This window comes from Phyllostomus discolor, chromosome 4 (genome assembly GCF_004126475.2).
Source record: "Phyllostomus discolor isolate MPI-MPIP mPhyDis1 chromosome 4, mPhyDis1.pri.v3, whole genome shotgun sequence".
Taxonomy (NCBI): Eukaryota; Metazoa; Chordata; class Mammalia; order Chiroptera; family Phyllostomidae; genus Phyllostomus; species Phyllostomus discolor.
Window position 1 is genome coordinate 91725430 of NC_040906.2, and position 22138 is coordinate 91747567.

At 42.7% G+C, this 22138-nt stretch overlaps 1 protein-coding gene across 3 annotated transcripts in view; it reads left to right on the plus strand.

The window, feature by feature from the left end:
* The window catches only part of CCDC93 (coiled-coil domain containing 93), a 96880-nt gene that overhangs the window by 66497 nt on the left and 8245 nt on the right, over window positions 1–22138 (plus strand). For all 3 annotated transcript variants that reach the window (XM_036023637.1, XM_036023638.1, XM_028533487.2), the window contains exons 14-21: window positions 3656–3729; window positions 7796–7877; window positions 8740–8811; window positions 10098–10151; window positions 11668–11730; window positions 14631–14739; window positions 18599–18681; window positions 21543–21580. In XM_036023637.1, coding sequence (XP_035879530.1) covers window positions 3656–3729; window positions 7796–7877; window positions 8740–8811; window positions 10098–10151; window positions 11668–11730; window positions 14631–14739; window positions 18599–18681; window positions 21543–21580 — 575 coding nt within the window. The remainder of the gene's footprint in view (window positions 1–3655; window positions 3730–7795; window positions 7878–8739; window positions 8812–10097; window positions 10152–11667; window positions 11731–14630; window positions 14740–18598; window positions 18682–21542; window positions 21581–22138) is intronic.

The following is a 22138-nucleotide window of genomic DNA, read 5'->3' on the forward strand; positions in this document are numbered from 1 at the left end:
AATCTGCCTGTTTAAAATTCTTATGTTTACAGCAGTATGCAGCACTTACACACCTGAAAACCTGACTAAGATTTTTAATTCTGACCTGGACTAGATCACTTTGATTATTGTTACAATGTTTAAATCAGGCAGTTAGAGTAAATTCTTATAAAATTCTTTCTAAAGATGCCTTTGTTGTGTTAGGGCAGATGAGCTTTCTTTCTACTCTTCTGTGATTACATTCCTTATGGATTAGATGACCAATTCTTGGGGTGGAATTTCTGCTGCTGTCTTACTTTTAAAAAATGCTGAAGAGTCTCTAACATGAAGTGCGCCAAGTCATGGATCAGTCTGTGTGTAACAATCTGGAAAACCAGTTTCCTAAACCATGTATATGCCTTAGGATATAAATCCTAAGTGGCTTTTTGTGCTGAACACTAAATCAGGTATTTGTTAAGCCACTTTCAGGTGCTGGAAAGGTAGAGGTGTGATTTAAATCAGTAATAAGTAATCTGCTTATCCTCAAATAATAATAGCCGTCAGCATTACTATGTGGTAGGTGTGCTCTGGGCCCGTCACTTGTATGTTAAGTCCACTGAGTCTTCACAACAGCACAAACAACACAGTTATCATCCCTGTTCTGCAGATAGGGAAACTAAGGCAGAAAGGTCATTCAGAGGGCCAAGCTGGTAGTGTGGCACCAAAGACCTCTAAGAGAGCTTACTAGTAGGACAGTCAAACCAATTCCCATCTACAAAAATGGGAAGCTCTACAAAACCTAGTTCTGAATAACTTAGAAAGAAGCCTGATTTTGTCAGAACACTGAAGACCAAGCTCATGAATAAGTAATGAGCTTTGTGTTTGGACCTCAGTCTCCGTACCAATGCGAGGCAAAGACTGGGCAAAATGAGTACACTGAACCCTTTTACATCATTATTCACGGGTTTTACCATTTCATCAAAACCTGCTCTTCCAGGATACCCTAGTGGCACTGAAAACCGGGGGAGACCTATCTTTCCAGTAAGTTTAGGAAAAGTAAAGCCAGGCATGGAAAGTAGAAGACAGATGTCTACATGCCATCTACGAGGGCAGGCTGCACACCGCTGCAAGAAGGCCAGCAGATTGGCAGGCCCCTGCATCGGCCACCAGGTTCTAGCCTGTCCACTTTTTCAATTCAGCAATCACAATTTTAATTTCCTATGTGCAAGATTAATCCTTTTTAATGTACGCTGTATCCTGTCCTGTCTCTCTAAGGGCATAAATTGTGTCAAGTTTTTCTTGAGCTATAAACTATTTCTTCAGATAAAAATTCATGTTAAGTTTATACACTTTGTTGAGACCTGCTCGGGGAGGAGGTCCCTGAGGGGGCAGCAATGGGAGATTAAGAAAGACACAGACACAGACAGTTTAAGGAAAAGTGGCCACCAGGTGGGATATCGTCCTTTGATGGAGAGACAATGACCCTGAACATGGTCTCCATGTTTATTTTATAAGATAAAACTCAAGGATGTTTCACAGGCTCAGGGAGAAACTACAGGCATAATTGCTCCGTTCCCAGGCTATGTAAATGATAAATATTTTTTCTGCAAAAGTTACAGTCGCATTCTACTGAAGCTTGTGGTTAACTATCTCCTCCTTAACCCCTGCGGGTTCCAGCTGTATGATGCCAGCCTTCACTGTCCTCCACACACTTTTTTATGGTTGTATCTTTCTTTCTTCAGGTGTTTGATAATTCTTGATGGGATCCCTTCCCTGTCTTTGACTTTCAGATTTCTTGTTACCAACTATGTGGACTGTGTATCCATTTTATGCAGTCTGCTTCATGTGATTATTCTGAGAGGGTGGGCCCTACTCTTTGGTATGATCAGCCAATGGTACCTAATATTTGGTGTCGAGCAACTCTCCAGTTCTCCTGGGCATTGTTGACTCTCTGGGGCCTTGTCCTGCCTCTGTGATTTGAGCACCAGCTCTTGAATTAGCTCATGGGTTGAAGGAGCCCAGCCATGTGGTTTAGCCCAGTTGGCTGATCCTGATGCATATCCCAGCCCTGCAGCCCAGTCCTTCTGCATCCGCTAATTCCACACAGTAGGCCTCCTCAGTCCATTTCTGTCTACTGTCTGTCTTTCTTGTCCCTTGTTCCAACATAATAGTCTGGATTTTTAGGACCTGAGGCAAGAAGGAATTTCTGCAACTTGTGCTTGGTCTTTTTTCAGCTAGAGCCCTTGGTACTTTTTTAATGTGTGTTTTTTTTTTTTTTTTGAATGGGTAATGCATTCACATGGTTCAAAATTCAAAAAGTACATGAGGTATACTACTGTAACTCAGCCACACAGTTTCCCTCTCCAGAGATAACTAGTGTAACCAGTTTCTTATGGATCTTTCCAGAAGTAGTTTATGCATATAAAGCAACATGTATATTCTTTCATACATGTACAAGGGAGGACCCAAAAAACAGAATTTATTTATTTAAAAGTGTGTATTTATTCTTACATGTTTAAACTTCAGTCACCTTCAAAGTACTTTCCATTTGATGCAGTACACTTGTCAAAATGGTTTTTCCACTACTCAGAACAGTTTTTTGAACTCATTGATTTTGATGCCTTTCAGTGTTTCTGTTGTTTTTGTTTCACTTCTTCTACATCAGCAGAATATTTCCCTTTGAGGAATTTTTTCATTGGGGTAACCAACAAAAGTCACTCTAGGCAAGATCCAGTAAATAGGGAGGGTGGGGCATGGGGGTCATGCCATTTTTGGTCAAAAACTGCTGAACACTTACCAGGGTGTGGGCGGATGCAGTCATAAGTTGTCCATTATTGAAATGGACAAACGCGTTAAGAGTCTTCAAAAAAAATTCACTGAAGCCAAACATAATCTCTCACGACAATGGCAGCTGGTACACTGATACAGATGGGTTCCGAGAACACTCACCTAGCAGGGAAAGCCTGTACTACAAGGGACCCACCCTCCAGAAAATAATGCCTGTTTTTTTTCGGAGGGGTCCCCCTTCATATACATTTAATATATGCATTTCTTTGTAATAATTGTAAGCATATTATATTTGTGGTTTTGTACCTTGTTTTCTTCATGTAACAGTAGATATTAGAAATTATTACAAATTACATTTTTAACAGTGGCTTTGTATTCTATTATGTAATATAATTGTACACTCTATAATTTGTATTTCTTTTTAAGTTTCTTTAAAATTTCTTTTTTGAAAACCTTACTCTGACTCAGAAAATGGAAGTGAAATTATTCAAGAAGATAGGAGATTTAGTCCTGCCCTGTTAATAAACCTGATACTGGCATTCTGCCATTTAAACCCAGGTCTCTCTCTCACAGCCACTCCTTCTAGTTCTCCTTCCTAGTAAAAGGTACCTGCTGTCAACATTACTTTTGACTTTTTACCCATTTGCTACTGTGATTGAAAGTTGTTGCCAAGGTTTTATTAACTATCAGTATGCATCAAGAAGGGTCTGGTTTTGACCTTTCTACATTGTCCCTCCAACCCATCCTATTTTTCATGTCCACCTATTTTCTCAGTGTATAGCTAAATCTTGTGGGTTCACCCACCTGTCAGAAGTGGAGTACAGGTGGAACTAAGGGGAAGGAGAGTGGAAGCGCTTGCTCTTCTGTTCTGCCAAAGCTCTAGCAACAATGCCTCCATTCTCTCTTGCAGTTGAAGAGTTATAGTGAGAAACTGGACAAGGAACAGGCATCCCTCGAGAAGATAGAATCCAAAGCTGATCCAAGGTAAGAGGCTTCAGCATGTGTTTATTTTTTTTATTTAAAGAAAGTAACTTTTCCAGTACCTGGTGGCTTAATTGATTGGAACACAGGACTAAGGAGCCAGAGGTCATTTTGTCCTCATACAGGTCAGTTAATTTCACATGGTATCCAGAATGTGCCCATTGCTCAGTCATGTGCTGAGATGTGCTTGGGCTGCCTGTTCCTCCCAGTTGCTCTGAAGATCAGAAGCAATATGTTTTGGGGTTTTTAACCATTTTTTCATTTTTCTATTTTTAAAAACTAAGTAATTTATACATGGTACAAAAAGGTACATGGTGAAAAGTCTCCCTCCCACCTCATCCCCCAGATACTCAGTTCTTCCTGGAGTCAACCATTGTTACCAGTTTTCTTTTAATTAATTGTTTTTTTTATTTTGAGAGGACATTTATTAAAGCCGGAGGCAGTGGAACAAGAAGGGCTTAGGATAGAAGGAGCAACAGGAGAAAGCCTAGGTGAGGCTGCTTCAGTGCTCTAGAAACATTATGGGAAAGAAGTGAGCCAAGATGAGGCTGCTGTCAGCTCACTGGAAAGTCAGAGAAAAGGGAGCCATGGAGACAGGTTCAAGGGGTTAGCCTGGGATGAGCTGCCCCTGCCTATTGCTTCCCTGGTTGCAAGTCTCATGGGGACCCTTAGAGTTTAAGAGAAAGAAAATTCACTTGAAAAAACGAGATGTAAGTGGGCATGCCCCAAGGAGAACACATGCTGGCTTCTTTGTTTTGAAGGGTGTTACCCAATTTCCAGACTTTAAGGGAAGTCTCAGGGGAGCATCTCAATAGAACATGCATCAGCTTTTCCAGATGTGTCCTTTCAGGATCATGGTCTCTACTGATTGGTTGGTGCCAGGGCAGGGGGTCATTAGTCATTGCAGCTGATCTTGGCATCCTGGCATTGCCTGCCTAGTTTTGCTGCTTTTCTGGGCCTGGAGCTGAAACTTGAGGTCTCTCCAGAAAAAGTCCAGCCATTGTTAATATAACAAGAACAGCATGACACCAGTGTAACATCAGTGGCAGCCAAGGAGAGTAGACTGGAATGTGCATGTGTGAACAAGGATGATTTCACTATATTAGTCAGTGGTGGCGTTAGACGTGAGCACAAGTATATTGTGTGGCCATTGCATTCCAAACAAATGTGTGAATAGAGCAACACATCTGCATCAGATTTTGCTTTAAGCTTGAACATTCCTCCTTGGAAACTATTCAGATGATTCAGAAGACCTCAATTAGGGCACCTGGTGATTGGCAGCTTTATCACAACAACATGCCTGCTCATGCATCATGTCTTGTGCAGAGTTTTTTTGGCCAAACATCAAATCATCCATTTGACTCAGCCCCCTTATAGCCTAGATTTGACACCATTCAACTTACGCCTTTTTCCAAAAGTAAAATCACCTTTGAAAGGGAAGGGATTTCAGACCACTGATGAGATTCAGGAAGGTACGACAGAGCAGTTGATGGCAATGGAGAGAACTGTGTGAGGTCCCTACTTTGAAGGGGACTGAGGTGTCATTGTCCTGTGTACAATGTTTCTTGTATCTTGTTCAATGTCTCTGATTTTCATATTACATGGCTGGGTACCTTCTGGGCAGACCTCATACACCTGAGGCATAGTTGTTATTCCCCAGGGAGGAAAGGTCAGGGGAGGGTTTGAACTGCATGACCAGTGATGTGAAAGGTCAGGGGGTTCTAAACCACATGACCATCAATATGCCAGGGGAAGAGAGGCTACCTTGGGGGTAAGGTCTGGCTCCAGTTCTGCCCGTTGCTAGGCACCCGGGGCTTTCTACTGTGATGAGTTTCTATATCTGGCTGTAAATTACTGAGCAGTTTGTTCAACTATGTGTCTCAGTTTTCCTATTCCACTTGCCAAGGAATTTTCCTAGCTTCTTACTATCCTGCCTCACACCCCTGTCAGAGACTTCCATCCCTAAAATCTTCTAGGGGTGATGAAGGAAGATAGTGTATTTTTTGTAACTGCTTCCTGCGGACAAGGGTCATGGTTCCTGCCTGCATAAAGTATGGTCTCTTGCTGCCTGATATAAGGGAGACAAGGGAATGTGATCTGAGACTGGAACAATGAAGTAGAGATGGGTCGGAATCCCTGAACCGTCGTCATCTTGGTATGGAATTGTTGTATCCTAGAGGTGATAAATTTGGCAAGAAGGTTAAAAAGACATGGTCCAAAGATGAGAAACAGAATTATAGTAACTAAAGGTCTGAGTAGAGATAAGAACCAGGTGATAGAGGAAGGGACCTACAATACTTTACAGTATCTCAAATTAGGTTGGTTGAGGAACCTCCCTGATAAACGTATGTCAGCTGCCTGAAGCCTTCTTGTTTAGCATACTTAATTCAGGTTAGGCTAAGAGGAACATCCTAAAATCTTCTTACTGAAGTAGGTTTTCTTCTCAACCTCTTGGGCAGGAAAGGAAAAATAGTTGCAAGGTAGCAGAACTTTGGTGCCTTCAGTCTCACCCTTTTAAATAATAAAGTTTTACATTCCTGAAGCGAAGTTGTAGATTGCTCCTTATTTCATTGACTCAATTACTTAATCCTGAAAATAAGTCAATTCAGTTAAATGGTTGAGACTCATTTCAAGAGGCAGCGCTGCAAAGGGGCCTCCAAAGTGGGACCTGTATTGTGTAAACAAGCAATCAGGTATTTAATAAGAGGTATGCCTGTGAAAACAGAAGGAAAAATGAAGGTTAATGATCAGAGCAAATCATAAACCAGTTTCTGAGTCTGTAAGTCTTTGTCTTGAGAAGATTTTTAGGTGTTAGGCTGAAAGTTTCTTTTGCTGGAATGAAAGCAAGCAGTGCCAATCTGATAGGTTCTCCTTATCTGCAGTTTGAGTATCTGGTATTGTCATCAGATGCTCAGGTAAATTCTGTATGGCTTATACTACAGCAGTAGTTCTCAATAATTCCAAGTCAGAGAGGATGGGTGAAAAATGGAACGTTAAGTTTGGGGAATTGTAGCCAAATATTTAAGAAAACTGGAAAGATTCAGGATTTCAGGATTTAGTTAACTTGTGTTTCATCTGGAATTGGGAATCTGTAAAACACAGTTGTAGATATTAAATGTTACCAGTTTTTAACAGCACTTGCTTTAAGCCTTGTCTCCTTGGGAGTAAAAGTGCAGTCTTTTCTGTGAAAATCAGCCTCTGTTTTTTTTTTTCCACATTTTAAATTGCCTGTTTTTAGACAATTTAAATTATGTAGAAGAAGCACTTACATTTGACATTTCTGTCACTAAACAGTTTGAGTGGTAATATCTCCTAAGTGTCACTCACTCAAATGAGATTTTGAAATCATAAAAAGCTTCAGGCACAGATTGAGCATTTCTGGGTTTGATAGACATTTTTAGCAAAGAAGTGCCCACAATTTACTTGGCTTTATAATTAGAAAACCTTCTGTCATGATATGGAGCAAAGTACTATTAGATACTTGACATTTTTATTTTCAAAGTGTGTTAATGACCTTAGGCAACATGTTTTCTTTTCAGAATGGATAATTAAAAATAGTTTTCCCTACTATGTTTTGAGTACTGCTGGGTAATTCATATCATTAATTATATCTAGAACTCTTGAAACTCATTGATGTTTCTGCAGTTAACATTTTCATTCTGGATTCTGTAATGTTTATTTGAATGTAGCTTGATGAACTCTGACTCAATTAAATAATGGTAGTCTTTTTTTTTAAGATTTTATTTTTATTTATTTTTAGGGGTGGGGAGAGAGAGACAGACAGACAGACAGACAGACGGACGGACACATCAATGTGTGGTTGCTGGGGGCCATGGCCTGCAACCCAGGCATGTGCCCTGACTGGGAATCGAACCTGCGACACGTTGGTTTGCAGCCCGCGCCCACAATAATGGTAGTCTTAATCATTTGTGGAGAGCTCATTAGACACTTGGGAGAGACAAAGGAAATTAAAAAGGAATTCCTTTTTTAGCTTGAGACTTGGTTTTAGCTGTGATTCATAAAATCAAAATGCCTTGCCATATGTCATTTGTTGGTCTTTTCTTTTCAGTATCCTGCAGAACTTGAGAGCACTTGTAGCCATGAATGAAAATCTAAAAAGCCAGGAACGGGAGTTTAAAGCACATTGTCGAGTAAGTGTTGCTTGATGTCTGCAGACATTAAACCAGGACTCTTGTAAAATCTCTTGCTTTGCTTCCCCTTGTCCTGTTGTGGCATCCTATCCAGGTGCATTTAGAAAAGTAATAGATTCATCAAGCACTTATGGGTCAGTTGCTTAAGATGAGTAGAGCACTGTGGTAGGTCCCTCGCTGAAGTGAGGTAGTTTAGTTAACTGTGTGTCAAATCCCAAAAATTGAGAGCACAGTTCTTTACAATGTTTTCTAATTTACACATGTATTGAAAATAAAAGTCTTATTAAATATAAAGGAATAACATTACATAAAACCAGGGATGTCCTGAAAATCTGGGATGTATGTTTGTCATGTGTAAGCCCTAGTTTCTACCATCTGGGAACTCACTGTTTAGTAGTGGGAGTGATGGGTGTGCAGGTGCCCATGACCTTAGCAGGAGGCAAGAGGTGAGGCCAGGTGAGCCCTGTGTATATTCCAGGGGAGGAGGGGCTTGGTTAGGCAGGTCTCCAGGCTAGAGGGTACCCAGAAAGGTGGACAGGCTTGTGGAGAAGTGGAAACAGAGAAGGTCAATTGGAAGTGGGCTCCGAGCCACCCAATTATTTCATGCCCCAGTGATTCCTGCATGTCTCACCTGCCCTTTACAAAGAAAAGGCTCTTCTGACTGAAGAACAGCTGCCTGTAGCCTCTTGGAAAGAATTTCCCCAGGCTGAAAATTGGAGATCAGGGCAGTTAGTTCTTAATAGACTTTTTTGTTTTAGCATAAACTCATAAAATGTGAAAATAAGACTCTGGATCAAGATGAAAAAGTGTACCCAATTTGTAGCTTGTCCAGGTTTTGTAAATATTTATATCATTTTTAAAGGAGGAGATGACACGTCTACAACAGGAAATTGAAAACCTGAAAGCTGACAGAGCACTAGGTGGAGAAGAAAAGGTAAAGTTCCTGAAGGAACCCTCAAACCCTGAGGTGCTGACCATGAAAAGATTTCTAGAGAATTAACCAGTGGAAGGTCTGGCTGAAAAGGACAAATTCCCTTAACTGGATTTTGTGCACACACATTTGTCAACTGGTTTCAACATGATTTTGTTAGATTTTTCCTCCTTCTCCCTTATCTTCCTTCTGGTGGGTAAAAGGCAGCAGTGGGTATGGATGAGAGCCACTCCAGACAAGAATTACCAGATTACAAATCTTCCTCCTTTAGGAAAGGGGTGTTTCCAGGAACCTGAGAGCTGTTTTCCACTCACTCTTTTCTTCTCTAAATTTAGTACCAGTTTACTCATTTCACCCTCCACTCCTGCCTAGGGACCCTGTGCCCAATCTTTAAAAGGCAGCAATAAGCAGGAAATGGGAGCAGTGCTGGATTAATATTAGAGCCCCAACAGTGCAGAAGCTCCATGGACTAAAGGGGCACATCTGGCTCTCTAAACAAACACTGGGTCTCCATCAGGCACTAAATTATAACACAAGGACAGAAAAAAAAAGTCCACTTCTCTTACCAAGTAAGATTTTAAGGATTGCTATGTTTTGTTTTTCCTTCTAACACTTGATTCAAAGCTTATTTCCTGAGCACCCTTATACTTGGGACGTGAGAGTTGGACGTGGCCTCAGAACTCATCAATTGCACCATCTCCCTGGTAGATATGGGGCACTTGAGGCTCAGGGACGGGAAGAGACTTGGGCAGGCCAGTCAGTAGGAGTGTCCTCCCCTGCCCCCTTCACTGAGGGACTGAGAGGGACACTGTCACACTCAGCAGGGACATGCTCCCTCCCTAGCATGGTGGGGTTGTGTCAGCCAGGCCACACTACTCTTCCTACATGTGAGAACAAGGAGTGGCAGAGTTAGGCCATGCAGTGCAGTGGTGTCCTGGGACATCATTGCATGACTTGCCTTGCTAGCTGTTTCTAAAATTTTGAATCTTTGAGGCTCAAATTGTCAGCCCAGCCAGCGTTTGAGTTTACACACATCACAGACTTAGAATCCCAATTCTCTTCTCAGCAATTCATTAGAAGGATTATAACTAGCATTCAAAGACAAGTTTAGCTTACTTGTGTGTAACTGATAGACATTTAAGAGCAATTTAAAATCTGGGGCTCATATATAACTGTTTCCTTTCTGTTCCCTGACCAGACATAGTCAGTGAACTGTCCTCCATCCTACCCCTTCCTACATCTAGACTCTCAGCTTCTGTCCCATTCATTCACCTTACTTATCATTTCAGACCCTTTCCAGTGGAGAGCCACATGATGCCCTTACCCCTGTGATGTCTCATAATGTGAGTACCTGCCCATGGTCAGGGCTGCCAGTGTTCCCTACAGGTGTGGTGGCCAGCTTTATACTCTCTGTGACACTTTCTCATGCCTACTTTAATTTTCTCTATGGCCACTCCTCATCTGTAGTCTGTCAGGAACATTGCCCCACTTTATATAGCTTGCTCCTCAGATGGAGGCAGGACCTTACCAGGGATGGCCCTGAAGGCCACTGTTCTGGGAGGGCGGGGGTTCTTGTGCAGGTGTTCTGTCTTTACTCTGGTGTCTCTTCTGAGAAGGGGAGAGCATGCACTAGCTGTGCATGCCGGTCAGAACCCACAGGCTCTGAGTGGTGGGGGTGGTGGAGAGGGAAAGAACTCATTTTTTGGTATTACATTCCAGGGTCAGCAAACTGTAAAGGGCCAGATAGTAAATATTTTTAGCTCTGTATGCCAATTTCACCCTTGCAATTGTAGTCAATATGTAAATCAAAGCACATGCCAGTATTCCAATAAAACTTTACCCACAAAAACAGGCAGAGTCAGATTTGGCCCAATGGCGGTAGGATTTGGCTCTTCGACTGTAGTTTGGTGACCCCTGTCCTGAGTTAAACTAGTGCTTCCAGGGCTCCAGCACTCCAGCAGAGCTTCAGAAGGAAGAGAAAAGGGAGCGGGGGAGGAAGAGAGAAGCAGGAAAGCCTTTAAACATATGCCTTCTCTCGGGTTTCTCTTCCCTTTGTGCCCTTAGAAATTCCCAGAGAATGAACTTCAGAACTCATGTGGTGAAGTTTAGTGGGTTGCCTGCAGCTGAACCCTGTGGAGGAGACTGTGTCTGTCTGTCTGCCTGCCTGCCTCTCCTGTGTGTGTGCACTTGCGTGTGCATGCTGTGGGTCAGGGAGCTTTCTCTAACTCAGCAAACCATCTAGCCATCCATGTCTCTTAACTTACTATGTTCAATGAGCTAACTAATTTTTCTCTTTAATTCAGCTCTGTCCGAAAGTACTTTCTGTAGTTGTCAGAATGTTCTGTATCTACACTGTTCAGTATGGTAGCCAGCCACTAGCTACACTGAAATGTGGCTAAAGCACCTCAGAAACTGACTTTTTTTTTTCATTTAGGTGATGTAAATTTAAGTAGCCATGTGTACTATCATAGTGGCTATCATATTAGACAGTGCAGCTCCAAATAGAAACCTAGAAAGCAAATCAGTATCACCTTCAACACAGAGACACAGGGCAATGAGTTCTTTAAGTTACAATTGTTTTTGGTGGGGGTGGTAAATGAATTTGGGGGACACTTCACTTAAGAACATTGGATTCAGCATGGATCCTAGAAGAAGGAAGAGTTGTTATAAGGGATGTGAAAGGAGGTGAAAGGTCTCACATGACACAGGACCCAGGCCCTAAAACTTGGTCATTTGAGAAAAGAAATTCGGGGCCTTTGGAAGGGGGAGAAAAGGTAAAAAGCATTCAACTTCAAAAGACCTTGTCAAAGAATGCAAGTTTCCTATTCCCAGGTAATTGTGTCCTCCTCCAATTTTTAGGAAGACCTAGACAGACGATATAATATGGAGAAAGAGAAGCTTTATAAGATCCGTTTACTACAGGTGAGTAAAAACAACAGCACACAAATATATAAATGTATCTAGCTAGATATGAATGTCCTATAGCAGGACTGGAAAGTTTCAGTCTCTGAGAACTAGACAGACATGGTACTAAGGCTGCTGTTTGCTGCCCTTCTCTCGAGAGGGTAACTCAGTGGTTTAAGATGTTCATAACGCTTCACATTGGTATGTTACTTTCACTATCGTCTTACTTAATTAGATCTTCACCCTGGTCAAGAGTAGGTATTAGCCTTGTTTTCTATATGAAGAAATTGATTCAAATCTATTAAGTACCTGACCAAGATCAAGCAGCTAGTAAGTGCCAGAGCCAGCATTCAGGTTCCAGTGTTCTTGTCTAATACTTTCCCTTTAAAATTAAGTGCCCATTTTAGCTGTCTTAGTTGATTACCCTGGAGGTTTGTGAGGATATCAAGTATGGGGGAGGTAGGTTTTAAAGTTGGCTCCAAAGCTACATTCACATAAAGTCAAAATAGCATTGTAAAATCCCTTACATTGCCCATGGTAGCTCAAGGCCAATAGTTAACTTGTGTTGTACTCCAGCCCAGGCCTTCTTTCTTTTATCTGGGAAGGGAAGGCAGGTTCTGGCAAAGGGCTGTGGGGATGTGGGCAGTGGGCAGTGTTGTTTTTTTTTATCTCTGGCTCCTGCTTATTTTGTTGCACTGTTTAAATTTGGGTGAGACACAGAACAGTATAGCTGTGTATTTGGAATCTTTTTAACTGCATGATTATATTTAGTGTTAATTAGATCTCAGGAATAATAAATGGAATGGCCCATTTTCTGGGAGCTGGCTTGCTCTTTGAGGACCAAGATACATCCATATGCATCAAAGTACAAGGGAGCTTATATGCAAATTCCAAACTGTGAATAGCTTCAGAATGGCTAGAGGGAAGCCACAGTAAAATCATAAGGGCCTGAGCCAGAACAGGATGGATGGGGATGGACAGAAATGAACAGCAGGGAAGAGACTGAGAAGCTATATCTGATGGAACTGACTGATAGGTGAGAGAAAAAGAGGAGTCAAGGATGTTGCTTTGATTTCTGACTTGCAGAGTAGGGTGGATGCCTGTGTTATTCATTGAGAAAAAAAAAAAAAAACATTAAAGGAAAAGGAATAGGACTAAAGGGTTTTGTAGTGTGACTAAGAGTATTAGCAAGATCCGTTTGGGGCTTTTGAAGGTTAGGGTACTCAACTATGTAGAAATGTCCAAGAAGTGGACATTTCTGTCCAGGGGTCTGATGCTCATTGTAGTCTGAGCTGGAGCTTAGGTGTCATCTATGTAGGTGATAATCGAAGCTGTGAAAATGCAGGCCATGAAGGGGTCCTGGGCTGAACCCTCTAAGAAGAAGCCAAGGGAAAGTAGGAAGCATGAATCAGGCTTGATGCCAAGTGGGCAGCTGAAGGCAAGGAAAACATGGGTCTGGGATCTCTTGACAGCTGAACAAAAGCTCAGTAGAGTGGTAAATGTTGCTAGAGGTTAAGAAAGCTAGAATCTGAGAATTGCCCATTAGACATATGCCAGAAAAGATGTGCAGTGACATTGCCAAGAATAGTTTCAGTGGGGTGTTGAAGAAGCCACTTGTAGTGTTGGGTAAAGGATGTCTGGAGGGGAATGAGGAGTTAGAGGAACAGAGAGTATGTGGCTCTCAGGCAGTTTGGCTGTTCAAAGGAGGAGAAAGGATGGTAGCCGAAACATGATCAGGGTTTAAGGAAGGGCTTTTTTTTAAGGAGTGCAGGATTTGAACTTACTTAAGTGCTGATGAGAAGGAGGCAGTAGAAAGGGAAAGCTTAGAGATGCAGTAAAAATAATGAATAATTGGCCCTGGCTGGTGTGGCTCAGTGGATTGAGAGCTGGCCTGTGAACTGAAAAGGCCACCCATTTGATTCCCAGTCAGGGCACATGCCTGGGTTGCAGGTTGGTCCCCACTAGGGGCGTGTGAGAGGCAACCAATAAATGTATCTCTCACACATTGACCTTTTATTCCCTCTCTCCCTCCCTTACCCTCTCTCTAGAAATTAATAAATAAAATCTTAAATTTAAAACAAAAGAGTATGAATAATTATATTTTTAGATTCCAAAAATAAAAACGGAGTCAGAGCCTGAACACCCATGGGGGGTGCTTGTACTAGAGTGGATGGTGGGTTTGTCATTTGGAGGCTCATATTTCTCCAGTGATTTAGAGAGCCACATCTGCCATTGTGAGTAAAGCCAGCTTGGGGAGCCAGAGGACAAGGAGGCACAGAGAAAGGGCAGCACCGAGAGCCCACTTATTCCTGAGACTGGACGTGTTGATGGGAGCTGAGCAGCTTTCTTCAGGCATCCGCCCTGCTGGGGAAAATGTGCACGGAGCTGCCTGCCTCAGGGGCTGCGCTCTCCCCTGCACCACACCACACTGCTGCACCTTCCTGGACGCAGTCAGTGAGCCACTCTGGCCCGTGTACTCTGAGTCTGTGGTGAAGAGAAAATACTAGAGAGGTATTTTAGGTGTCAGCTGTGGGAGCTTTTTAGCCAGATGAAGGGACTTGGAATGTATAAGGAGGCAAGGTGGCATCAGTTCCTTGTCACCTGGCACTGATGGAACTGGCTACTATAGAGTCCTTTGGGGCCTTGTGGTCTGGCTGGGCGCTCTGGCCACATAGCCAATCCCATTCAGAATCCCCCTTTCTTGTCCATTAATTTGGTGCCTTCTGTGGTTCTAGTTTGCAGCCACACCTTCTCCATATATTGTAAAGTCAGAATCTGAGATGGAGCCCTAAAGCCAACAGCAGAATTTTAGGCCTATATTCCAGGGCAGGTGGGTGGCAGGAAATGTTTTGGCTCCCCAGAAAACATGTAAGGCCTTTTACCAAATAGTGTTTTCTCTTCCTCCCTTTTGCATTTAGGCTCGAAGAAATCGAGAAATAGCGATTTTGCATCGCAAGATTGATGAAGTGCCCAGCCGAGCTGAGCTAATACAGTATCAGAAGAGATTTATTGAACTCTACCGCCAGAGTAGGTGCATTGACCACTAATGAGCTCTCGAAGTTGGTCCTGGGAGGGACAGGAGCTTAAGGGCTTTGTGCCATTTTAGTGTAGTAGAGTGTGCATCATAGCACAGACCGTGAAAGTAACCCCTGTAAAGGACTCCTTTATATTGTCAGGCCCACTCAGCACTCATTCCATGTAGCCCTGATGAGCAACTCATAACCCTGGGAGCAGCACTGATACGCTCTTGCTGTCCTCTTTATGAACAGTTTACTCTAGTTGAGTTCTTACAGAGCAATATTTTTAACCAGCACTCATCCCAATCAGCCATTTGCATCCACTGAGCTTCCCGTCCACTTTCCAGAATTATATAGAACATTATGACCCTGTTATCTCTAGATTAGATCTCACTCATTGTCCTTCTCTACAAACTTTCGGGCTTATGTGGTCCTTGCCTTTAATAGCATCATATTCACTCAGTAATCCAGGACTCTATCTCCCTCAGTCTGAATCAGTGACCACATCTTGTCAGGCATAGAATGGTCCTCAAAGCTGTCATTGCCTTCTGTTCCCACTGCTACTGCCATACCTGTTCTTACATGCATCTCAACTCAGCTGAGTGACCATTAGCTGGTCTTCAGCCTTTGCTGTGAGTCTCTCATCCATGCATCTGTCTGCTGGGAAATCTTCAGGGGCCCCCCAGGGCCTCCTAAATCAGTCCTCTCTCCTTATTCTTTCCTGTCTAAATGGCTGCCCTGGGGGCCCCCACTCCAAGTCCACACTCTGGCCTCACCAGTCCTCACACTGCCTCTGCCACCTGAGGTCTCAACCTGTGTCTGGGACCCTTTCTCCTCTGTCTGACAAAATCCTTCAAGATCAGCTCAGATACCCTTTGTAAATAAGTCCTGGACCATCACCCCTTCCTATGGGCTCCCACTCTTATGGACATCTCATATGTCATTTGACATTTGACATCTCATATGACATTTCATATGCACTCATATGAAGTCTGGACATCTCAGACTTCACAGGCACAAAACTGAATTCAGCCTCCCTGTCCCGTTTTCTTCGTGATCATGGCATCACTGTCTAGCCAAGCTGGGCCCCCTTAGTTCACTTTTGAGTCACACTACTCTGCATGCTCCATTTCTGAGTAATGGCCAAGTCCATTTATTTAGGATTTCTGCTGTAGCTACATTCTCATCATTGCCCAGAGTCTGATCCCTTCTCTGCACTCTTGCCTGGCAGATCTTTCTCAAATTTGATAATTTACCTTCTTTCTTTAAGAGCTCTATTTAGTAACTCCTCCTACCTTATCAGATAATCTTCAGAACCTAAGTGCACTAATGAAGTCCTGCATCATTGAGCCAGAGTCACCACTTGACCTCGCCTTCTCAGGAAGGTGTGAGTCTTGGCCTGTGAGCCAGTCTGTGAGTCCAACTGCCACTGCCCTGCAGTCCCCAGTCAGCAAACCTTGACTATCTTTTAAAATCCAACTCAGACTTTGCCTTGAGATCCTGGCCTCTCAGGCATCGTTCTAGTTCAGTCTAGAGCATTGTCCTTATTTGAGTCCAGAATCATGCTTTCTTTCACGTCTTTCCCCACCATCCTGAGCATTATAGTGGGGTTTTTTTTGTTTGCTTTGTTTTGTTTTTAGAAAGGGGAAGATGTGGAGAAAGGAGATAAACATTGATATTCAAGAGAAACATCAATTGGCTGCTTTGTATACCCCCAACTGGGGACCTGGCCCAGGCATATGCCCTAACTGGGAACCCAACCCATTGAGCTACAGCAGTCAGGGCCTGAATATTACAGTCTTCAAGTTTGATTCAGATGCTCTGGGGCATGTATCAACAATAGCAGTTTCTCAGCAGAAAATAGTTTCAACCTTTAAGTTAAATTTTTTCTCTGAATTTTCTACCCTGCCTACTTTAAAGCTTTTAACAATAAGTAATACCTTGTATTTGTATATTTCACAGGGTAAATTTCACATGTTAAAGTCATTTTGATAGGACATTTTTACACCAGAAGCATTTTAATCTGTTGTACCAGAATATCTACATCATTTTCTCTTTTAAATTATCAGGCCCTGAGTAGTGTGGCTCAGTGGTTTGGGCATTGTCCCACGAAACACAAGGGTGCCGGTTGGATTCCTGGTCCCCTGGTGAGGAGTGGGTGAGAGGCAACTAATGGATGTTTCTCTCACACATTGATGCTTTTCTCCCTCTCTCTCTTCTTCCCTTCCCCTCTCTCTAAAAATAAAAAAATTAAATCTTTAAAAAAATATTGTCATCAAATACCTGCACCCATCACCCAGTCCTTAAGCTGGATGGAGTATGGGTGACAGCTACACTCCTGAGCAGTTAAGCTGAAAGTTGGTTGGTTGGTTTACAGAGTGATTTTCAACTTTGGCCACCCATTGTAATCACCTGGGGCCCGTTCCCTAAGAATCCTATATAATTGATCATGGAGTTTAAAAGGTCCCCAAGTGATTCTCTTTTTCAGGCAGGATTGAGTACCACTGTTATAAAGCTTTTGGTGATAATAATAATAATACTTTATACTGATTAGTCATAATGTGATTTTCTATACATTACACATTTTGACTTGGGAACATTTGTTACTATTGAATCAAAGTACTTGTATCAGATTTTTAACTTCTGTTACCAAATATGTTCAGCATATTTCCCTGACTTCCACCTATCTTTGAGTTGCACTGCATCAGAGAGACACAGCTGTTACTGAATATAAAAATTAAAAGTGACTTGTTTAAAGAATCATATTTAAATGTTTATAGCAGTTGCCCAAGAAACCAGAATTGCCCACGCCTGCTCTGCCTCCCCATTGCCCCACTCCACCCTGCTAGTCCTGCTGCTCCAGAGGGAACCTGCTTTTCAGGGAGCCAGAGTCCATAGCAGGAAACCAGACCTCATCATAGTGTCGGCTGTGCCATGCCTGATAACCTTTAGGTATCAGGGTCTTGAGCTACAGCTACAGTGAAGTGCTCAGCTTACAAAGCCTGACTGTGAACCCCTGTCTGGGAATTTCACCTCTTTCTGGGCAGCTTTCTATTATGGGAATTTAGAGCAGCTCAGAGGTCACAGGCTCAGAGCTATGTGACAGGGGCTGCCCAGCCACCCAACCAGAATGGAAGGGGTAAGTTTGGGTAGGAAGCTTTCACCTCAGTGACCTCATTCTCCGGTGAACACAGCACACTCACAGTTCTGGAATTTGACCATTTCCTTGTGAATCATTTTTCTATAGGGAAAAGTGAGGAAGGGGAGTTAGGCAGAGATATAGAATAATTTCATAGGTAAAGATATTGGGAGCCTTGGTAAATAAGTGCCTCCTTAGTCACATGCACAGGGATGGGAAGAGAATTCATACTCATTTGATATCTATTCTGCCCCTGGTTAGGGATGCCATTCGTCTCGGGGGTATTTTAGAGGGTCTCCTGAAGGGATTTGTGCTCACCGTGGAAGTTACAAAAGTGAACAGGCTACAGCTCCTACTCTTGGGGGTGCGGGAAGGGAGGAAGCCATACAAACAGGAAGACATTGAGTGGTGGCTTCATCATCCTTGCCACCTTCTACCCAGGACTCCTCACCTGAAGGACCTCTGAGAAACCCACATCTGACAGGGAGATTCCTCTAGCCACCCCTCTTGGTTGGGCCACTTAAGACTGGCTTTGTGCCATCAGCCTGCTGCAGCTCTGTGCATGCTTTTTTTGTTGTTACCTGTGGGGCTTCTGCCCAGAGTGCAGGTCAATAGTGTCAGCCTGACAGGTCCAACTCTTGGTGGTAGAGGGTGTCTTATGGGGGAGTGTGTGCTTAGGGTTATTTTGATACATTTTTTAATCCATGTGCTGATTTCTTTGCATTTATAGTTTCAGCAGTGCACAAGGAAACCAAGCAGTTCTTCACTTTGTATAATACACTGGATGATAAAAAGGTTTATTTGGAAAAAGAGGTAAGAACCTTTATAAAAAGGAAATATTTAATCAGATTAGCAGCTGCCAGTGCTGTTGACCCCTGAGGTTCAAATGAACTTAGTGTCTGGGATGCATTCATTTTCAGCAGAAAAAGTGCCTGTTGTATGACCAGGGCTGAAATAGTCAGAAAGTGCACAAGATTCCATGGGAGCTCATGTTGTCTGGGGTGAGGTGAGGCAGGTGGACAGCCATCTCATAGTGCATGCAAGACATGCCATCATTAAGAGAAACAGTGGGAGGTCAGGAGGTGCATATGGAGGGGGGTCTGGAGTGGATGAAACTTCAGTTTGAGTTTTAAAGAAAGGGACCAGCTAAATGAAATGGGGATGGGGAACTTGTCATAGTTTTCATGGGGAAATGTCTGTTTAATTATCGTGGCAGACAGAGGCGTGAACTGAAAGGATGATAAAAAGCATGAGTAAAAAGGGCACTGACATGGCACTGACAGTCCCTCTGTATTCCTCTGACTTTCAGGTTAAATCCATTAGTGAGTCAGGTCTCCCTGTTGTTGGATGATGAATGGTGGGGGCTTAGTATACAACTACATTTAAAAACGGGACAGTACTGATCTTCATAGTAGCAGCACAGTGTGGTGTTGAGAGCAGGAGCTTCGGAGTCTGACGGATTTGGGTTGTAGCCTGGCCTTATTTTCCCCACAAGGAAAATGAGGACACACCTTCTTCAAATGATTATGGGGACAGAATGAGAAAAATGTGGAGTTCCTTGCACATAATGGTTTTCAATTCATGTTAGCTCCAGCTTACTCCCTCACTTTAAGGTTGACAGAATTTGTTTTTATTTTATCACCTTGTAACCTGCACTGATTGCCACTTTAATAAGAACAATGTTACAGACGTATCTCTTACCTGAACCCACATGGAGGCATCTGTAATTATTGTCACCCTTATTGCCTGATGTTAATCAAATGAGATAAATCTCCTCCTACAGCAGGGGTTTCAAACTAATTTTCACCAGGGGCCACATCAGCCTCACAGTTGCCTTGAAAGGGTCAGAATAATTTTAGGACTGTATAAATGTAACCACTCCTTAACTGTTAAGGAGTTGAAATTACATTCCGCTCTTTGAAGGCAACCTTGAGGCTGATACGGCCCCCAGCAAAAATGAGTGTGACACCCCTGTCCTGCAGAGACATTCCTTAAGGAGGGCTGAGCTCTCATTTTTTTCTGTATCCAGGGCCTTACATAGTGATGGGCACATAATGGGCATTTGCTAAATGTTTGGGTAGATGATTTGATTGCCTTTGCTGGGATAGCTCTGCTACATGTCCTGGCCTTGGGAGTCTTCCTCCCTGGCATGCGAAAGACTTGCCTACCCTAATTTAGGGATGGGCCAGCCCCTTCTGAAAAAGACTTGAACCCATTGAACTTCCTTCATTGGCAATGTCTGAAGTTGCATTCTTTTATTTCTTTTTCTTTTTTTATCATATTTTATTGTTTATGCTATTACAGTTATCCTGATTTTTCCCCTCTTGCCCCCGTCCACCCAGCACCCCTCACTCCCTCAGGCAATCCCCCCACCATTGTTCATGCATATAAGTTCTTTGGCTACTCCATTCCTTATGCTGTACTTTACATCCCTATGGCTATTCTGTAACTACCTATTTGTACTTCTTAATCGTCTCACCTTTTCACCCATTCTCCCCTTCTCCCCTCCCATCTGGCAACCTTCCAGTAATTAACTTCTTTTCTCTTGCTGCCGTTAAGATTCTCTCTTTATCTTTAACCTTTGGCCTTTTAATAATGATGTGTCTTCGAGTGGGCTTCTTTGCATCCATCATAACTGGGATTCTCTGCGCTTCTTGGATTTACATGTCTACTTCCTTTACCAAATTAGGGAGGTTTTTTTTCTTTTTATTGTTGTTCAAATACAGTTGTTTCCATTTTCCCCCCACCACTCCCCACCTCCCACCTTTGATCCTACCCTCCTTTGGCTTTGTCCATGTGAAGTTGCATTCAAAACTAGGAGTTTGCAAGGGAGTGGGGGCGTTTTAATTCTTAGCCATATTAACACATAACTTTTCATTCGCGTAAATTGTGCATTTTATTCCAAACCTGTTCATGCCTGTGATATTGTAGCTTTCAGACATCCCAGTGGAGTCATAGGACAAGGATATCATTTCCACGTTACAAACTGTGAACCTCAGGTCCAAGTGTAGTAAACTCTTAGTCCTGACTGAGCTCACAAGTTAGTGACACAGACAGAAGGAGGAACTAGGTTTCTAGTTTCTCTGGACTCAGAGCTCTGCCCTTGACTATATATCATTGGGGCAGATAGAGGGGCATACTGTGCAGAGGAAGGCAGTTTCCATGGGAATGGAGGCCTTGAATGATGCATTCCACGGAGGCCCTCAGAGCCACTCAGTTGACCACACTGGCAAAAATATTTTGTGGGGAGGAATAGCATGGAAACAGTGTTCTCACTCCCCATCCTGACTAACCCTGTGCTCAGCTGATAATCCTCAAAATAAAGGGCAGTGTTTGCAAAATAGAAACGACAGTGATGGCAGCTTGCCCAAAGAGCCCAAATATTAGCTTAGTGTTTTCCCTTTGGGGATTTAGGTCCCTTTAATGAGCCCTCTTCCTATATTCCTGTGGTCATGGGGTGTCCAAGTAGATTCTCTGGGGGAAAACTGTGGTGCTAAGAACATGTTGCTGTTTTGGCTTTTTTTTTTTTTTTCATGTTAGTTTCATCTCCATAAACAAAGTGTGCTCTTTCAGAAGCACTGTCCAGAGCAGGGCAGGCTTTCAGTAGTTGAGGCAGCACAGGGATCTTTCAATCTTTTGCGTATAGTTTTTTCCTTTTTGTCTTTCTTTCTCAGATCAGCCTGCTGAACTCAATTCATGAGAACTTCTCACAGTAAGTGCTGTCAGACTGTCAGTCCTCCTCCTTGTCAGTACCATGGTGTGCCCTGCACTTTGTGTTGGCTCCCCTTGGTGTTCCAGTGGTGTGACAGAGCAAGACTCAGTGCTGTGTTATGTGATTCTGACACTTTCACCCCTCTACTAAGCATGGATGTTTCTTGGTTCACATGATTCTTGAGTTTTTACAAAAAAACACTATATTAGAGTTAATTTTAAAAAACACCAAGAAATATCTTAAAGAAAAATTAACTTTCAAAATAACTTGATTATGCAAAATTACTGTAACCTCTTTGTGTATTATTTTTGTCTTGCTGAGATTAGATTGATACCATTTATTCTTGAGGACATAGAGATGTTTTAAATCTAGATAATGAAATAATCTATATAATTTTTAAAAGATTATTTAAAATATTGTGGTAGACACTGTTTTTAAATTAATGTGTATCTTCTAAACAGCTTCATTCAGATATGAATTTTTTCCTCCAAAAATTGGATGACAAGGTCCACTTATACTGAGATCCTACCAGCCCTCAGGCATGCATGCCCATTGGCC